The 20971-nt window shown below is 37.5% G+C and overlaps 1 protein-coding gene across 1 annotated transcript; it reads right to left on the bottom strand.

The window, feature by feature from the left end:
• Positions 1 to 12160: 12160 nt before the first annotated feature.
• LOC112167598 (probable LRR receptor-like serine/threonine-protein kinase RFK1) lies at positions 12161 to 19637 on the bottom strand. Its single transcript, XM_024304639.2, has 24 exons — positions 18525 to 19637; positions 18058 to 18232; positions 17837 to 17908; positions 17690 to 17758; positions 17540 to 17611; positions 17365 to 17436; positions 17202 to 17273; positions 17044 to 17115; positions 16855 to 16926; positions 16679 to 16750; positions 16298 to 16369; positions 15933 to 16004; positions 15594 to 15659; positions 15414 to 15476; positions 15274 to 15321; positions 15062 to 15105; positions 14601 to 14989; positions 14324 to 14522; positions 13990 to 14136; positions 13755 to 13864; positions 13442 to 13652; positions 13076 to 13313; positions 12840 to 12990; positions 12161 to 12740 (listed from the first exon to the last, which is right to left on the bottom strand). Exons 1-24 carry the CDS (start codon positions 18616 to 18618, stop codon positions 12375 to 12377), a joined length of 3018 nt encoding a protein of 1005 aa, XP_024160407.1. The 5' UTR covers positions 18619 to 19637; the 3' UTR covers positions 12161 to 12374.
• Between the last annotated feature and the right edge of the window lie 1334 nt (positions 19638 to 20971).

Below are 20971 nucleotides of genomic sequence, written 5' to 3'. Positions count from 1 at the left end.
AATATTTTTATTAATAACCTAAGAGTGTATTTAATATAATCAAATCATTTAATGTCAGTGCAAGTGCACGTCGATATTGACAAAAAAAAAATGAACATCGGTGTTTTTTCTTCTTTTTTGGTACAAATAATGAGATGGAGTATTTTAAGTAGGAAATTTCAATTTTCAGAAGTTTGATTGAAATGTTTTATGAGATACTTATCCATAATATACTAATGGAAAAAATTAAGTTTACTCCCTGAACTTTGGGGTTAAAATCAGTTTGGTCTCTCTTTCTGATAATTAATCTGGGCAGTCCCTGCACTTCTAATTTCTATCATCATAGTCCAAATTTCAAAATTTGCTCAAATCATGACGTCACAAGCTGACATGGCACCGACATAAGGTCCTACTTTTTAGATTTTAAACCCCCAAGAAAGGCAAAATGGACATTTCAAAGTTAATATAATTTCTATTTTTTATTTTTCTCTATACTCTCTCTGTCTCTCTCTCTCCCTCCCTCCCCCTCCCTCCAATGTCGAGTTCCACCCACAGTGACTCACAAACCCACCTACAAACTTATGCTCCAACATCAAAATTTGAGGAGCCCATCCCCTTATCACAACCCCTCTTTGACTCTCCCTCATTCTCTTCTCAAAACCCACAAGCCAATTTTTCTCATCTTCATGATCCTCATTCTCAGATGTAAACACTTTCCCAATAACCCAGATAAAAGCTTGCTTAGAATTCTCAAGCCCATGAGCGATTTCGATCAGTTGTTTATAAGACAATCGAGCCAAGCTTCCAAAACATGGCGCAACTAATTCCAGTCCTATTACCAATAACAGATTCATCATCTCATCCAAATTTTCTTCCATCTTCAATTAACCACCAAGGCTACAACAATCTGATGAAATCAATAACCAGGGAGAATTCAATTTCAACCAAATCGAACAAAACTCAGTTGCTTTGCTTCCAATTATCACCACAAGAGTACAACTTTGATTCAAAGGTTGGGAATATACCTTCGAGAACCGACTACAACCAACTCAGTTTCCTAGAATTCCTTGTCAAGACTGGGTTGATGATGAACTGGTGATTCGAAGCCCATAACCAACATGCTTCTGACTGGGTTGATGTGTCTCAGAAAACCAGAACCTCACCGGAGAATTTGAGTAATCCGATTCGAGAGAGCAGAGATTGAAAAATCTAAACCGTGAACAATGGTACCGGCGCCGACGACGATGACCTCGATCTCTGAACCCTAACGCAGGTAATGGAACTCATAGATTTAAGTATCGACGAACTCCGGGACTCCGGAACTGAGCTGACAATGCAGTTCGGACTCGGCATCGATCTCAATGAAAGGATCCCTGGCCCGGTTCGCAGGGTGGAGATTCTGATTTTGACTGACGAGGAGTTGGAGGGTTCAAACATCGGTGGAGGGAGGAGTGGGGCGGGGCATGAGGTGGAGTCGGTTCAGGTCTTTGTGGCCGTTTCGAGGGAGATATCACCAAATTTCAGTTCAGGGTGGAAATGATGATGATCATGATGCCACTTCTAGACTTGGTTAGCATTGATTTCAATTACTTGCCCGAGAGAGTGAGAGAGTATAGAGAAAAATAAAAATAAATAAAAATTATATTAAATTGAAAATGTCTATTTTGCCCTTCATCGGGGTTTAACATGTGCAAAGTGGGCCCTCGATCATGTCTGTGTCACGTCAACTTGTGACGTTATGATTGGAGCAAATTTTGAAATTTGAACCCTGGTGATGAAAATTAGAAGTGCAGGGACCGTCCAGATTAATTCTCAAAAAGATGGACCAAACTGATTTTAACCCCAAAGTTCAGGGAGTAAACTGAATTTAATCTTATACTAATACTAGCTGATCAAACAGTAAGAAAGCTTGATACATGGTAGATTTTGATTATGTTTAATTGTTTCAGCTTTAACAACATCAATGGTCACCCGTCCGAACATTATGTCAAGTGTATGAACATCTTTTGAATAGGTTGGTTTTAGTAACTCAGTTTCAACATCTCAACGATTAGTTCTACCTAAATTCATCCCTCTATTTTCACAAATATAACTTTTAAAAAAAAAGAGGGAATGATTTAGTGTTCACTCCATGAATATTGTTGATGAAAAAGCCAACTCTACGTGTTCTTGTTTGATAAGATTGATTGTTATTAAGAATTAAACTAAACTAAAGTAGAGATAAGTGAGAATGCTAGTTATACTATCACAATAAAAAAATGCTCTCCCTTCTGAGAGCGTTTCTAGGGTTTCTAACCGTGGTTCTCCATGGCGGGTTTCCCGTTTCTTCTGGTGCTTTTGAAGACAGCGGCGAGGGAGTGTTTCATCAATCCCTATTCCTAACTCCTGCAAGGGAGATTTCTCGACTACGATTGATATCTGTTGGTGGTGGTCGTGTACCTTGGACGGGAGGTAGTGCTCTATGGTGATGACGATAGCGGTATAGGTGGTATTGTCGGTGATAAAGATGGTGGTATGTGTTTGTGTTCTGGGAGTACGATCGGTGGTGGAGATAGTGTTCCCTCATATTTGGATTGTTGGGATTCGAGGAGGCTTGCCTGTGGGATGGCTTTGTTCTACGTTGGGTTGGCTTGGGAAGTAAGTTGGATGAAGATTGCTAGAGCGGACATCTGTGTCGGTGCCTGGCTTGGTGATGATGATATCTGGCTGGGTTGTCAATTTCTATGGAGGACGAAGGGATCGGTGTTGATCCCTATTCTTCTTCGGTGACAGACGTTGCGATAGAGCTAGAAGATCGGGGGATCGGCGATGAAAGGCTCTGGTGGCTAACAATTAGGCGTCTAGTTATGCCGGTGACGTCAACAGAGCCGTTGTGCTTGAGGCTGGGTGCTACGCGGTGTTTCTTTGCCCAGGATGGGGTTAACCTCTCCTCCGGTGGTGGCAACGACGGCGTAGGGGACAGTGATATATGCTGGGGTGTCTCTTCTACTTTCAACAGCAGAGGCGGTGGCTGGCCGATGACGGTGGCGGGGAGGATGGTCGCTAAGCTTCTAGGGTTTACTCTAGTGGCTTTTGGTGGGTCTGGGCTCATTGGCGCTTGGGCCTTGATGGCTGTTTGGCTGGTTTGGGCCTCTATGGCCCAGAGTACTGTTTAAATTTTTGTTAGGTCGTAAAGACCAGTGGCTCTGAAGATCATTTTGCTTTATTAGCTTCGGAGTCAAGATTTTTGTTTGGAATAATGGTGCGCGGATTTCCTAAAAGGTGGGTGTACTAAGGGTTTTCTGGGTCTTATTCTTGTTTTCATAATAGGTTTTAGGGTTCCCTAAAGAACGATTCTTTCTGTCAACCTCATAAGGGTGTTTCGTTTTTGTACTACTAGCTGAATATATATAATAGGCCGATCTCTTTTTATCAAAAAAAAGAAAAATTAAACTAAACTAATGTCCATCTAATATATTTGCTACTTGATTCGGAATTTATTAATTGTTTATGAATGAGCTTCTGGGCAACAGGTGAATTTGCAGAAGAGTAATGTGGTTTTCAGTGGGAGTGTCCTTCCCCACATGAGGGTTTCTATGGCACAGATTCTGGGAGTGCAAGTGGTGGATAAGCATGAGAAATATCTGGGCATTCCAACTCTTGTTGGCAGATCCAAGTCTGATACTTTTGCTTATATTAAAGATAATTTGTCCAAAAAACTAACTAGTTGGAGGTCTAAATTACTTAATGCAGCAGGAACGGAGATTTTAATTAAGGTGGTGGCGCAGGCTATGCCGTTGTACACAATGAATTGTTACCTGCTCCCCCAGATCCTTATTCAGGAACTTCATCAGTTATGTGCCCAATTCTGGTGGGGGAGTACGGATGAGAAAAAGGGGATGCATTGGCGGGCATGGGATGATTTGTGTAAACCTAAAAGTGTGGGAGGCATGGGATTTCGACGTTTATTTGCTTTCAACTTGGCTATGCTAGCCAAGCAGGGCTGGAGATTAATCCAAAGCCCTGATTCTTTGATTGGTCAATTGTTCAAAGCTCTTTATTTTGCAACTAGCAATTTTTGGGAAGCTACATTGGGGACACAACCTTCATATGCTTGGAGAAGTATTTTGCATGGGAGAAACATACTTCGAGCTGGTATTCAGCGTCATATTGGGAATGGTTTGTCTACTAACATCTGGTCAGACCCGTGGTTATGTGGGGAGGAGTTGGGTGTTTATCTTTCAGATCGTGTTACATATGTAGCTGACCTCTTTCTATCCCTAGGTGTGTGGAATTCTACTTTGCTTTCAAAACTTTTTCTTGCTCATATTGTTCAACAGATCCTTGATCTTCCGCTTAGTCCCCGGAATCATGAGGATAGATGGATTTGGGGTGGCGACAAAAAAGGCCGGTTTACAGTGGAGTCAGCCTACCATGTGGCTCGACATAGAGTTCTTGCTGATCATTCTTCCGCACTCAATCCAAGTGCGACTCTGTGGACTCAATTGTGGAAAGCATCTGTGCCCAATACTGTGAAAATTTGTGCATGGAAAGCAGCGGCTAATATTCTTCCTACTCGGAGTCAGCTAAGTGAACGTGGTATTGATCTTGATACCCAATGCCCACTTTGTGACGAAGACGTTGAGACGCCTATCCATGCGGTTCGTGACTGTCCTCACACTGCTAGCTTGATTGAAGGTGCCAATTTACCCTTGGTTTCGACCCCTACAAACGTTGTTGACTGGTTGGTTACTGTCCATAATTTGACTCCTCAAAACTTTGCCCCTTCCTTGATGATCTTGTGGGCTACTTGGAGAAATAGGAATGCCAAAGTTTGGGATGGAGATTTCAAGCAAGCCTCTGAGGCGGTACCCATGACTTTGGGATGGTGGAAGGATTACAAAGCAGCTCATGTTGCTACTCAGTCCGTGTCGGGGATCCGGGTCATGCCAAAGTGGACTAAGCCTCCAGTTGGCTATGTGAAGTTGAATGTTGATGCAGGGTTTGATCAGACCTCTAGGTGTACAGGGTTGGGAGGAATGTTTCGTCATCATACTGGGCTGTTTCTGCAATGGTTTCGGCATTCAGCCATGACAGCAAACTCAGCCAAACATGCTGAGCTGTTGGCCCTACTTCTTGGGGTGCAGACAGCTCTTGAGAATCATCTCACACCTCTAATTGTGGAAACCGATTGCCTGGAGTTGGTGACGGCTCTGTCGTCTTCTTCTTTAGACCATTCGGATTTGGGTTTTCTGTTAGCAGGCCTACGGGAGCTATTGCATGAAGCTTTGGATGCTCGTGTTCTTAAAGTAGGAAGACAAGCCAATGGAGCGGCTCATATCTTGGTGCAAGATGCTAAGAATGCCGATTTTCAGTTGGAATTTTTTTCGACTATTCCTCTATTTGTAAAGGCAATTTTAATCTCTGATTGTAATAATGTTTCATCAATGAATTAGTCTTTCATTCCCCTAAAAAAAAAATATATATATATATATATATATGAGAAATTTTAAATACACACCCCTAACTACTTAATACACATCCCTATTATTTTATATTTCAAATCAGATTTTATAGGTAGGTTAAATGACCAAAACAGGCATCTATCATTAGGGAAAAAGAAAAAGAAAAAAAAAAACTGAATCGCGCCTAAACGGCTAGACGTCTTCTTTTCCTAAACCTAGCTTAGACGTTGCAATACATCTCTTTTCTCCACAATTCATCACCTGAATTTCGACTGTTGATATAATCACATGAATTCTCAATCTTCAACAGAGGTATGTATTCTTCATCTTGTTTAACATTCTCATGTTGCTTAATTGTTTCCAATTGTTGAGCACTTGAAGAGTAACCATAGCTTCTGGGTTGGTAAATATTCTGCCCGTTTGTGTTAAATTCCTTCTAATTTGGTATTGCAGACATCTAAGATCAACACTGTGAGTTTTCATTTGCTCTTTCTGTCGAATATCATTGACCATCATTCTATTATTAAAGTGATATAAACTAAGTTTGACCCTTGACAAAAAAAAATTTAAGGTCATAATAGTGCTCTTTTTTGTCTTTGATTATTTTGCTGTATTTGAACTTTTTAGAGTCAGTACTATGCACTGGTATTATTGCCTATTCTTATGCCATTTTGTGACATACCCGCTGTTGTCTTCAGCTTCCAGCTTTGTGCTACTTTTTTTCTTCTCATTCTTGTAGACAATAAGCATGTTTGCTGGAAAACTAAGTTAAGCGCATTCCTTCATTCTTCACCCTTAAATTTTGGGAATCTGACATGTATGATCCATTTATTTTTATTTTGTTGATGAAAACTATATTTGAATCTATGGATTTCAACTTCAAAGTTATTCTTCCAGGACTCTTATTATTGGAAGTTGGAATTGAAATGCCTTTTAATCATGTTCTTAGGTTGGTCATGGTTACTGGAAACTCATTCATATACTTAATCTATTTCCACTTCTGATACTTTTTTTTTGGGAATTTAAGTTATCTTACCAAACTTATATTGATTCAAATGGTAAAAAGTTTTGGAAACCTATTCGGAATTGCTGAGTTGTGAACAAATCCAGTACTAAGCCTCACATAGTTTGTGCTATCTTCGTTTTTCTGATTGTGTAGTTTTAGATATTTGAATGTTGCTTTTGCCAATTTGGAGGTTAAGCAATGCTGCAATAGAAGTTTGGTTTTGTTACTTTTGCATCGATTCTTGATTATTAACTTGGGACGTACGTTCATTGAATTTTTGCTTAATATGATGAATTGTTCTCTTTTGCATTTTAGGATATATAGAACTTAATTTGGCTCCTTGTTTGCATAGTACTGTAACTTTGTTTCATCCTAATCAACACTTCGAAGACCTCTGGTCATGCCTCTATGCTTTGAACTTTGTAATTTCATTCTATTTGTCATGCCTCTATTCTATTTGTCATGCCTCTGGTAACTTTGTTTCATGCCAAATTCTGCCTCTGGTCATGCATTGAAGGATATATAGAACTGAATTTGGCTTAGAACTTCTAGTGATGCCTCTAATATAGCAAGCCAACCATACATTAGAATTTGACTTCACCTAAATTGAATACAATACAACATGATTTCGATACCTAAATTAATGACTTTGTGAGCATAAGCATGATTCTTGTAACATAGTGCTTTCTTTTGCAATACTCTTACTTGACCTACTACTATTCGGTCAAGTGGAAAAGTTTTGACATCTAACTTTTATTGTATTATAGCACGCTGAAGTCCAACAACAAGATGTCTCGACCATATATAGCAGAATTAGAGAAGAATGTTCACGTGATTATACCAATGAATTCACGACGTACCATGTAATAATTGTTCAAGTTGGAATTTGGATTGTGATTTGTTATGTATGTTAGGTAGTAAGTCGAATGTGTTGTGTGCAGGTATTTGAAAGCAAAGCCGCATTGATTCGATGGGTCCTTACGACAGGGAAGAGAAACAATTGTGTCATAGTCATACAAAGGTCCAATTTCGGAAACTCGGGCAAGAAAAGAAGGAGACCAAGAATAAGATTCAGTTGTGAGAGGGGTGGAAAGTTTAGAAAGTTTAAGGGAATAACCAAGATGGTTGACAAAAGTACCCAAAAATCTGAAGTAGATAGTAACAAGGCTGATGAACAACAACGCCCGAGGCTGACTTCTACAAAGAAATGTGAATGTCCATTCTTATTAAAAGCCTTTAACATTGGTAGGGATGAGTGGGTACTTGAGGTTGCTTGCGGAATCCACAATCATGTTGCCCCATCATATCTAGAAGGTCATTCCTATGCAGGGCGACTATCTAAAGAAGAACATGAGTTGTTGGTGGATATGTCTAAGCGTTTAATGAGACCCAAGGATATATTGACTGCGATAAAGAGCCGAGATCCAAGTAATACATCAACGATGAGAACTATATACAATGCTAGGTATTTTGCTCGGATTATTGCTAGAGCAGGCAGAACTCAAATGCAACAATTACTAAAGAATTTGCCCGATCATCATTATATTGAGCATCATAGAAGCGAAGATCACGTGGTCTCTGATTTGTTTTGGTGTCATCCATTCAGTCTTCAAATGCTACGTACATTCCCACATGTACTTATCATGGATTGCACCTATAAGACAAACAGGTATCGTTTTCCACTTTTTGAGATTGTGGGTATTACATGCACTGAGCAAACTTTCAATGTTGCGTTTGTTTACATGTCAAAGGAGGCAGAAGATAATTACAGATGGGCACTAAGTAGGTTAAGAACACTTATGGATGAGGATTCTATGCCTGGGGTAATTGTCACTGATCGGGAATTAGCACTTATGAAAGCCACTGAAAATGTCTTTCCTGATACTCATCAGATTTTATGTAAGTGGCACATTGGTAAGAATGTAATGAGAAAATGCAAAGGAAAATTTACAACAAAAGAAGGGTGGGAAGCATTTAATAATGATTGGCATAGCTTGGTGGACTGTAGCACTGAGGACGAGTATGTACATAGCCTTACAGCTTTTGAATCAAAATACTTTGCATTTCCTGAGGAGATAAATTATTTGAAGACCAATTGGTTGAACAAGTATAAGGAAATGTTCATTGCAGCATGGACAAACAACTATATGCATCTTGGTGCAAAGACTTCGAATCGGTAATATTTATATATTGCCTCATTTCAACTTTGTTATTTTTATCTTTTTTACTCAATCAATTTATTTCTTGATCAGGGCTGAGAGTGCACATGCAAAGCTCAAGCGAGAACTTAGATCTTCCCAACTTGACTTCAATGTATCATGGGAGCACATCCACTCATTATTGTGTTTGCATCATACTGAAGTTAAGGCTTCATTTGAAAAAAGTCGATGTTTTGTGCAACATGAGTTTAAGCATGCATACTTGAGAGAGTTGATAGGATTTGTGTCTATTGCGGCATTGAACAAGATCGTCTATGAAGTGAACAAGTAAGCACTCATTGAATTTTAGATTTATTATGTTGGCAACCTTCTATGGAGATAAATTAATTTATACAATGCGAGGTTGTGTTTAGATCTGATGGCAGGAATTTTTTTTTTTTTTTTGGATTACATAGGGCTGATGATATTACATCGGAACTTGCATCATGTAATTGTTCCATACGTAAAACACATGGGTTACCATGTGCGCATGAGATAGCTGAATATAAGCGTTGTGACAGTCCTATACCAATTACATCTGTGCATCACCACTGGAGAAAGTTAGAGATCGGGGCAATAGTGGAAGACTCGAAAGTGCACGAAAAGGTTCCTTTAAAAGCACAATTAGAACGATTGGCAGAATGGGCTGAAGAACAAAATGAGGATACAAGACGTCAAATCTTAGTGAAGATTGATGAGCTGATAAATCCGACCTCTACTTTACTTAGGGAGCCAGCTGAAAAGAGAAAGACCAAAGGGCGTCCAAGTAAGGAAGACAGTGGCACTCGTCGTTTGCCATCTGGGTTTGAAATTATAAATACATTGTTGTCTGAGCATGAGACCCATTCACCTCTTCCAAGTGTTCAAAAAGTCTCACGTAAGTCAAATACGAAGACAAATGACAACTCAGAGAAAAGTAAGGTACGGTACAAATATGCTTTTAGTAAAATGTACTTGAATTTTATGGATAATTTATTAGTTGTTTTATGTAGAGTATTATCTTTTCACAGGCAGATAAGCTGGCTCAGAAGGATATGAGGTTTGAGCTAACTCAGAAGTATACGGCACAGTTCATATTTGGTATGAGGCCATATATTATCGGTTCGATGGATGTCGAAAATGATGGTAATTGTGGTTTTAGAGTTGTGGCATCGGCTTTGGGATTTGGTAGAAAACATTGGCGTAAAGTGCGAATTGATTTGCTAAATGAGCTAAAAGGCACGCCTGAGCTTTATGAAGCTCTTTATGGAGGACAAAGTGCTGTGGACAAACTTTGTAAACGAATTAACCATTCTGCGTCCAATATTGCACCTAAACGGAAATGGATGGATCTACCAGACATGGGGCATTTGATTGCAACTTGTTATGGAGTAGTGGTTGTCAACTTATCAGATGGTCAGTGCTTCACATTTCTCCCATTACGTGAATACAGCAAGGGAAAACCAATGGAAGTAAATTTACGTGAGATTGGCCTTGGATTTGTGAACAGCGATCATTTTGTTCAGGTGAGGAGTAACATAGATCAATTTGCTGATAAATTTCATATATATCATTTTATGTGACTAATGAAACTTCTTTTTTCTCAACACAGATATGTTTATTGCCTGGGCACCCATTGCCACCGGTTACACCAAATTGGATTTACCATGCAGATGATAAATCTAAAAGTTTGTACTTGAAATATCAAGACCGTTTCCAACAATATGATCAATTGCCACATCCTGAAAGAGTGACTAACATATCCTCAGAAACAGTGCAACTTGACGATGACAATGAACTTACTGATGAAATTGTTCAACTTGGTGATGCCACTATATCTAGCAAAGAAGAAACAATGCATCTTGGTGATGACTGAACTGTTAGAAATGTATTGTTGGGTTTATTAGCTAACTGTTCAACTTATATTTATGTATTGAATTTGTATAACATTTTGGTTTTTTTTTTTCCTATCAATTTTTAGTTTTCATCTTGCAGACCATATTGAATATGTATACATGTTCACCTTACAGACCATATTGAAAGTGTGAATTTTGAAGGACTTGAAAATTAATGTTTGAAAGTTTATATTTTCAAATTTCAATTGATTGATGTCGTAATGGAGCTAGGACAAGCCAAAATTTCGAGCAAAAAATAGAACAAAGTAAGTAAAAAAAAAAAAAAAATGAAATGTCAATACACTAATATATAATAATTTTATTAAATAATTGCCTTAATATAGTCAAATAATAGGATTAAAAAAAGTAAGGGTATTTTAGGTACTTTGGGTTGTGTATCTAGTAAAATATTAGAATGAAAAATTAGATAGGTGGTGTATTAAGTATGGGATGTGTATTAAGAAAATAAGGATGTGTATTTAAAACCCTTCTATATATATATATATATATATTGGCAACTTGGCTATATTCGTTTGTCAACAACTTTTTTTTTTTTTTTAGAATGGTTTGTCAACAACTTTATTAGTTTATAGTTGAAGAATTTCCACGCTAGCTTTATAGATCATTGGCATTTGGCACCACATTTTCTCAGTTTTAATGTGCATGCCAACGACATTTCATTAATCAAACTTAGGTCGACGTCTAGGAGCTCGAAACGAAACAACAATTCAATGGCATGCGGCTAGAGAATGAACAAAGCAAGTTTTACTTCGTCTATAATTAATCCCTTTTCTTTGATTAAGCTACCTAATTAAGAATAATCAAGCCAACACGTGGAATGATGAAGACAACTTTTACTTTGAATGGGTTGATGTTTACTATAATGCCTAAAGATTTAAGTCTACTATAGTTGTTTTCATTTTTTTTTTTGTCCGATGTAGAAAATAATTTACAAAGAAGAGCCACGGATACAACCAAGACCTAAAAAAAGAAGAGAATTGCTCCAAGTCATCACTTGACATGTATGATCAATATTTGTTGTTCTGTTCAAACTTCAAAGGAGATGTGAGTGACTTGCTTTGTTTAGGTGCGACCGTACGAGAAGAAGGTTACAGTTTCAACTCAAGGATTTCAAGGAGATCGGATTTAAAATTTGGCCCAGTTTGTAACATGTCTTGCATTAGCAGATGTCCTTTTCATGAAAAAACATCACAAAAGAATGAGAGATATCAGTCCTTCCTATTGGGGCGCACCTATTCATAGGCCCGAAGGGGTCCTGACACCCCCCCCCCCCCCCCCCCCCCCCCCAAGAATTTTCGGTATATACTTCAATTTTAGTTACTTATTTACCTTATTAATATTAAAAATAGGCTTAATTTAAGTATTACACCCCAAAAACTTCTATAATCAATCAATTTGAATAATTAATCAATTATATTAAGAAACATAATTATTAAATTGATTGGTCTTTATGTCTGAATAAGTAAAGTAATTGATTTGTTTTATTTAAAAAATAGAAAGTAATTAATTTACCAAGAAAAAGTAAAGTAATTGATGAATAAGTTATTACTTTCGTCACATGAACATTTGTAATCTTTATATGAGTTTAGGAGATGTATAAAATAGAATCTTGCTAGATTTGAAGATGAACATCTTCTATAAGGGAAATATACAAAACATTAATTTTTTGCGAAATTTTAATATTATATACTATATATGTCTGGACCCTCTCTCAGATGTCAAATCCTGGTTCTGCACCTGCGTTCCTAACTAAGCCTTGATTTGGAGGGAAATGGTGTGGATATATGTGTATGTTCAATACATAATTAGGCTGGTACAATTATATCAATTTATTGTTAAGAGGATTTTGATCTTAAGCTGTTCTAACTCTCAAGTCATACCTTGAAGTAGAGGAAGAGCAAAATGTTTTGGTGGTTGGCAAATTCTGAGGCTGGCTTTCACTTAAACTTTGCCTTTTCCTTTGACGTTGGAGGTCCCTCAAGGCGTTGAACCTCAAATCTTTGGTATGGGAACTTGCTTCCAGGGTCATGTTCGGCACTGCTGTTCGTCCTTCAAGCATGCCCACCACCTCAGACATCGTAGGCCTAAGCGTTGGAGATGCATTTGTACATAACATACCAATTTTAATAATAAGTTCTGCTTCTTTATCAATGACTTCATTCCCCAACCTCTCATCAACCAGCTCCTTCAAGTTTCCAGTCTGTAGCAAGTGCCAAGCCTACAAGAAGAATTTCTTATCAACACAAAGTTACTGTAAAAAAAAAAACAGCAGTGTTTATGCACTGGCTTCAGAGAGAGACTGAAAGCTGTAACGTACAAAGTCTAGGAGACAGAGATAACTGTCATTTGGCACATAGCTGTTGTTGCTCTTCCCGCTAACAATTTCCAAGGCAACAACTCCGAAACTGTAAACATCTGCCTTGTAGGTTAAGTGACCCCATAGCGCATATTCTGGCGCCATATATCCTCTGCACATAAAGATTATGAATAAAAAAATATGTAACTTCTGCAATGATATTTACATATGTGGAATTAATTGTAGTGGCAACTGACAGGGTTCCAGCAATTCTAGTGCTGATGTGTGATTTGTCATCTTCACCAAGCTTAGCCAATCCAAAGTCTGATATTTTAGCGTTCAAATCCCTATCCAGCAGCACATTCGTAGCTTTTATGTCTCGGTGGACAATCTTGAGTCTTGATTCTTCATGGAGAAAAGCTAGACCTCTAGCTATTCCAATACAGATCTTAAGCCTTGTTGGCCAGTCCAGTTTTAGCTGATGCTTCTCTGGACCTAGATATTATCCAACAAATTACTTAGAATAGCAGGTAAGCTAGCTCAAAACATATGTTACATGTCTTGTATATCCAGATAATGACTTGATAAGAGGTTGAGGATTCAGAAAATGACAGAAAACATACCATATAATGCACGCGCAAGACTATTGTTTTCCATGTACTCGTACACCAGCAATAACTGATCCCCTTCAATACAACATCCATGCAGTATCACTAGATTCGGGTGTTGCAGACAAGATATCATTCCCATCTCATTTAAGAACTCACGATTTCCTTGCTTTGAATTAGATGAGAGCTGCTTAATTGCTATCAAAGAACCATTTGGTAACTGACCCTGCATCCCAACCTCATATTTCAGAGTTCACTTCTGCTCATATAGCAATGTCTTATAAGCAAACACTTCCTCTCAGAATTATAAATGCTGAAGAAAGATTACCTTGAACACAGGACCAAAACCACCTTCTCCAATCTTGTTTGCTGAATCAAAGTCATCACTGGCTGCTTTTATTTCTTTCAAACAAAAATTCCCTGTCTGGATATCTCCTCCTGTAATATCACAATATATTGGAGTCATAAAGACATCTAGCTTTCTTCAATAGAATTTCAGTAGGTGCAAGCTATCTATGTGAGAATGAGATGTTCAATGTACTGTATAATAGATTAATATGCACCTCTTTTAATCCCCCTTTTCCCTTGAAAGAATCCTTTCCACCAAAGGACCGCCAGTATGAAGAGAATTAGGCATAGTGGTCCAACACCAACACCCGTAATAGTATAAACAAGTTTCAAAGTTCCAGAGCCTCCACAAGGTTTAAAATCTGTCCAAAAGAATAAACTGAACGAGTTAGTCCCACTAAACCACCTTTTTCCCGGAAGACAAGCCCAATGGTCGACATGTCTAAAGTAGTTCTCAAACAACCTTTGCATCATCTCTTATTCATGCAGAATCTTTACTAAGATGGAGTACTAAAATGATAATGTTGGAAACATTGACAACTAACTCACCAGAAACCACAGAAATAGCTGATATAAGGGGACCGTAATCTCCTCCCTCAGGAATCCTCATTGTCCCTTTTCCAGCCCAGTAGAATCGGATCTCTAAAACATTACTTGTCACACTGACATTAGATAATTGTTTAACTACTCTTTTCTGAGCCATACCTGCCTCATTCACAATATTGAAATCCTTCCAAACCAATCTCTCCTGTGACAAAGTGGACTTATCAAAACCTCAAGTTGCAACTGTATCAAGAGAGATTTGATTAGCTAGTGTACTATTTACCTGAACATAAATATCAAAAAACCGCCTCCCAAGACTATGTGTACCGACATTCGTGATCTTAATCTCCGCAAAGTGGAGAGTAACAGTGTATACCCCATTTTCTAAACAATAGTAGAAATAACTAAGTGAAATTGGTGATATGCGTGCTGTTGTATATAACTCGGAGAGACCCAAAGATGCCACGGACATAGAGTAACGTGTGTTTTGCCAATCATAGACATCCATGAAGTCACCAGTGCTACTGAATCCCCACATACTTTTGTCATTTCTAAAATATTTTGCACTACCACCTTCAACTCCACCATCGCCTTCATACATGACCTTTGAGTTATTCTCTTCCTTGACAGTTATGTCATTTCCACCACAATTGACATGCATACAGTTTGAATCTGTCCCCCAAAACTGAAATTTGTGAGGATTAGATATGAGAGATAAGCAAAGCATGAAAGAACTTTACTTACATCGTGGGCAGTGAAAATTCTTCGAGCATGGAAGAACACTCCTTCTGTCACAGAATGAAAGGAAGTATAAATAAGCAAAAATTGGTGGTGCTGTGCAAATGTTATTTTTACTCTCTTTTTATAACTTCTTTCTCCACAATCTTGTACATAGGTAATTTGAAATTTGACAAAATAAATATGAATTGAGCAACAAGCAAAAAGATGCATCTTACAAGTCATTCTCCTTTGAGGAGCTTCGAAACAAGTTTAGACTTAGATTCCTGTTGAATGAAACAACTATCAGCCTATCAGTTTTCTTAAACCACCTCAATCTAAAAATTTAATCTATACAAATATGAGATTGTATTCTGACTTATGTTCTTGACAAGGAGGGCTCTCAGGGCCTTGCAGTGTGAAGTTATTGTACGACACATCACTGCATAAAGGAATAGACAGAAAGTGTCATTTTTACAACAAAACCAATGACTGAAAATATAAAAAGATATGCAAAGGAACCAGAAAGTAGGAGCAATCATTGGAGATAAACACGTACACACTATTTCCATCACGCAAGAGTGAATCCGGCACAGTTCCACCTAGCAGGTTTCCAGTTAGAAAGCTAATGCAAGCAACACCAAATATTAGTATGGAACATCAATACAAGATCAAAAAATAATTGTTGATAAATTTAAGTTGCATGTCTATGACATGGTATTTGGCCAAAAAGCAAGTGTTTGAGATTAAAAACTGTTCAATATCAGTATCTCCACATTCTCAAGTGTGCCTATGGAAAAGTACGAAAGAAATCAAAGAATACTGAAATAATATGACCATCCAGAATTCTGGAAGTGATATGATGAGAAACAACTCAAGAAGCTTCATTAATTCTTACACAAATTTCAGGCGCTCAGTAATGCCTGCGGTGGATGAAAGTTCACCTGCTAACTTGTTGAAACTGAGATCCCTATCACAACAAAACAATCACTTAATCTCCATCCTAACACAGGTTTCATTAAACCAGAAAAATGTGTTGCATTTGATAGGATCTCTGATAATCAAACCAGATATGTATAAATCATAAAAGACTAATTATATGGTCGTTCTCTAGACATATTCCTCCTCCAGTTCATGGTGCTAAAGGGCTAGCTAATGTTACAGTATTCTGTGCATTGACAGATACATACACACATAACTGTATGTGTGCGTTTGTGAAATTGAAACATCAAAAGTAAAGTTAATGCAGCTTCGACTACTTACAACATTTCCAGATTCTTCATGGACCAGATATATGTGGGGATCTCTCCGAAAATGTTACAGTTCCTCAAAATCCTAAATTTTGTTAAAGAAATTAGAGTCAAATATATCTCTATTGGAAATAAAAGGAACAGCACAACTACAATGTTTGGAAAAAGAATTATTAACACACACAATTTGATCTCCAGCAGCTAGTAATTAATTCCCAATACAATAATTCGTTTCAATAAAACAGCCATTGGATTTTGATCTGACTATCGGTGAAAGTGGACTTTTGTTGCACGCTATGAGCAGAGATCCTGATTGTGTGCGTGTGTGTGTGACAGTGTGTATGGATAAATATGAAACCCTCGAGTATTGATATGATGAAGCTGCCAAACATACAATCTTACTACTCCAGTCATATTTCTCAGCAAAGGAAATTCCTGATTTGGCCCATCCATGTCACTAATCCTCCTGTATAAAGATAAGCCATGATGCACAAAAATCTTAAACCAAATACCTCAAGGAAAGATGATCATATTATAGTACTGAGCAGAATGTGGAATCAAATTACTCACAAGTCATGCAAGTTGGTCAAACCAGAAATATTTGATGGAATGGGTCCGGCCAGTCCACTTGAATGCATTTCCCTTCAATAAGGCAAGTTTTCATAAAGCAAAGGATTACTATATGCTTATAGAAACTTCAAAATCAAAATCAAATGGGAATAAATTATTCAACAAAATGGAAAAATAAAAGTATCTTACAGTATGTTGAGTTGTTTCCAATTCTGCACCCAGTCCGGGATTGTTCCATTAAAGTTGTTGTCACTTAAACGGCTGCATTGTTCATTAGAATTTTATTGTTTTGACACAAGGATCAGTGTATAGGTTTCGAAAGAACAGAAAATCTAATAAAACCTTACATATCTTTTAGATTTTTTAGCCCAGCAAATGTATCTGGCAAGTTTCCAGTCAGTCGATTAGAGGAAAGCACCCTGCATTTGCAACTTGCAGCATATATTTATCCACAGAAGAGACTCTGTAATCCTTTTAAAAAAATGAAAAAAGGAGGATTTGATGCCTTACAAATATTGCAAATTGACCAGATAACCAAGCTCAGAAGGAAGAGTGCCAGAAAATTGGTTAGCTGCAAGGCTCCTGTTGAGAATTGAAAAGAACGATGTTGAAGATGACAATGGTCGTTAGCAACATGGATTGCCCAAGCCCTAGGTACTGGGATAAACCAAAATTCAGTACTTACAAGTATGTGAGAGTTCTCATATTTCCCAACTCCTTCGGAATTTCCCCGGATAGATGATTAACAAAAACAGATCTGCAGAAAATTCACTACTAATTATACATCATTACAAATAAACTATAATGGTTTATCACATAGGTTAACAAGGCTCACAGATAAGTCAATTTCATTGAAGCCCATTCCTGTGGTATTGTACCACTGAGATAGTTGTAAGCAAAATCACTGCTAGGAAAGAAAAGTAGATGCAATTAATAAACTGTCTAGGTATTTAGAGCATCATCAAATAGTAAAGCCTCTTACATTTCCTGGAGGTAAGGCAGCTTGATTAGTTCAGGTGGAAGCAAACCAGGTAAACTATGACCTTTGATCATTCTAGAAAACATCAAACAAAGAACTGAAGTATTAATCACATAGCTCTTGCTAGTAAGAGTAATAACCATCTAATTCCGGACATGGAAGATCGATAGACTTTTTCTTAAGCCACAGTGAAACAATCAATCTAAAACAAAGTAGAGACGTACAATCTTATGACATGACATTCAGTGTTGTTCTTGAAGTGGCATTCACAATCAATTCTGCGCTCAGATCCCTTTGGTGGTGACTCTGTTAGACCAACCACTTCAATCCAGCAAGTATCATCATTAAACTTCCAATACACTGCCCCCATTTTGGTCATAATTTCTTGAAGAGCATCAACTAAAAGGCATCCATAATGAAATAATAAGAGCATGAAATAGCAAATCAATAAAAATCGTAAACTGATCGAGATGTGCATACAAACGACTTGAAACCTAAGAAACCACCCATTTTGGTGCTTGGTTGCCAAGAAAGAAAACTACCCATTTTGTAAATGAAATGCAATATCAGGCCAACTCGTCCAAGCAACTTTGATATATGAGTTTCTCCTCAAATGCATTTTAACATAAACCAACTAATTAGTTAAGCATTGCCAAATGCCAATAGTAGAAAGCTTATAGCTAGCGCTCACCTTCCTCTTGAGGCACCTTAGATTCAGCAAGTCCCAGTAGCTTGAAGCAGATCAATGCAATAATGAAGCAAAGAACGTGGTTAACAGCCACCATGATCAAGAACTAGGATATATATATAGTATTGGCAAAGTGATTGGGTTTTTGCAAATGCAGCTAACGCACACAGATATATATGATAATAGAAAGCCTGAAAGTCAATAGGATATGTACGTGAAGATGCGGGTGTGTGAGGCTGTGGATGATTACCGTCATCTTCAATTCTTCATCAACCTCTGTATGTACGTGGAAAAGTCTTCACTTTTTTTTGTTAAAAAAAAGTCTTCACTTTTGGAAGGGAATTCAATGTCTTAATTCTGTCCCACGAATAATAATCTGCCATGTGTTTTTTCACTAACAGAAACTTAACACTGTTAAGTTATATTATTTTTAATTTAAAAAATAACAAATAATTAAACTCAATATTCGCAAGATTCCTGTGGCCGGGTTTCCTTCGTTGTCACCCTGATGAATGATGATCATGTTCTCTCCTCCAAAAACCCATCTTCCCCAAATTCCAATCCCATCAAAACTGGCCCTGTTTCTTTCTATCTATACACACCATTAAAGCAAAACTCTCCATCCTCTTTCTGAAATTCTTCAGATTTTCTTTGCTGAGAAATATGACTGGACTAGTAAGATTGATCTGACAAATGAATTCTTCAGATTTTCATTTAAAGGAACCCAACTGATCTAACAAATCTAGTAAAAAAAAAAATTGTACAAGATTGAAAAATTGGGGAAACGTCCCACTTGGATTGAGGAACGCTAGCTCTCCATGCTGACCCACATGAAGGTCAAACTCAGGAAGAGAGTTGAGAGTTGAGAAAGAACAAGACTACAGCTTTGGTTGCCCAATGACGAGTGTTCCAGACAATGAAAGCGAGGACGAGAGCAGAGACCAAAAGGAAGAAGACGAAGAAGAGGGCATTGCGCCTTTGTGGAACCCAATGAGAATGAAGACGGAGACAGAGAGACCTAAAACAAAGATGGGTATGAGACTATTGAGGCAAGGACGAAGAGATGAGTTTACTCGTTCAGATTTGAAACATTTTCTTCTGGGCTCGATCGATCTGAATTTTTTTTTTATATTTTTTTATATCAGAATCGATCTGAAATTCTGAATCAAGGGAGAGAAATATATATATATATTTTCAATTAGAGTTAACAGAGTTTATGGGCTGTTAGACTAGTGATTAAGTGACAGATTATTATTCGTGGGTTGAGCCCGTGTCGTATTTGTGCCGCCTCATTTCATAATTGCATTTTATTGTATGTGTGTTCGTCTATGTGTCACCAAATGGTTTACTGTCATCTTCCCTACCAGACATGCACATCTTTGAAAGAAATTACAAGTTTATTTTCATGTAATACTCAGAGTCAAACAGATATAATACAGTGAGTCAGTGGTCATAGTTTGAACCGAATCGGATATTCGTTAGATTCTTCTGCCATGACCTACACAGAGCAATCAGCAATCAACATTGTTACCATAGATGATTGACTTTTAAACACAGTCCCAATTTTGTTTAGCAAGTCATTTTTTTTTCTTCTTTGGTTTGAATAACTGTGCCCTGCTACGCCTCTTCAACCCGTCGCATTACTTTATGTGCTTTGTGTCATTTATGACTCAAAGTAATTATTAGCATGCTCATGTTGTGTCGTGCTTTTCTATATCGTGTCTATTTAAACCACTGTAAGTGGCTGAGTGATTTTTACGTAATTGGGTGTACTCTTTAACTTAGGTTCGAACCTCGAAGCTGTCCAAGTGGCCAAGCACTGTGCTGCAATGCACAGTTGGAGCATTTCACATGCGCCGAAGAGATCTTGGGCCTAAGAAGCCTTTGGATTCCCCTTGACAAAGTCAAAAAAAAATATATATCGTGTCTATTTAAATGTTGTAGTTCTTGTGCACACTTAGGAAGTTTGACACTTCTACAATGAATCGAATCTCGGATTTGGTTAGTTAAAGTTATCATTATAGTAGAACCATAAACCCCTCCTACCCTTGTTAGACCTTGTTTGGGATTGCTTCGCTTTTAAAAAAAAATCAGCTTTTGTTCAAAATTTTAGATTTTATTGTGTTTGGTAAATAAATAAAAAACAGTTTTAATTAAAATCAGCCTAGAAGTTGCTTTTAGAAGCTGATGTGGATCAAAACACATTCTGCTGTTGTTTTATGTACTGACAGCACTTTTAAAAATACTATTTACCAAACATGAAATTGTTTTAATTCACAACTGATTATTCTCACAATACAGCAACAACAGTTTTTTTTAAAAGTCACAGCAATCCCAAACTAACCCTTACTCCCCTTCCAAAACAAAGATAAGTTCTTACATTTGTATATACTTTTAGTTGTCTATTGAATATTTGAATTTGGAACAAAAACATGTCACATTAACAAAAA

This window comes from Rosa chinensis, chromosome 5, assembly GCF_002994745.2.
Source record: "Rosa chinensis cultivar Old Blush chromosome 5, RchiOBHm-V2, whole genome shotgun sequence".
Lineage (NCBI taxonomy): Eukaryota > Viridiplantae > Streptophyta > Magnoliopsida > Rosales > Rosaceae > Rosa > Rosa chinensis.
This window is presented reverse-complemented; position numbering and strand designations above follow the sequence as displayed.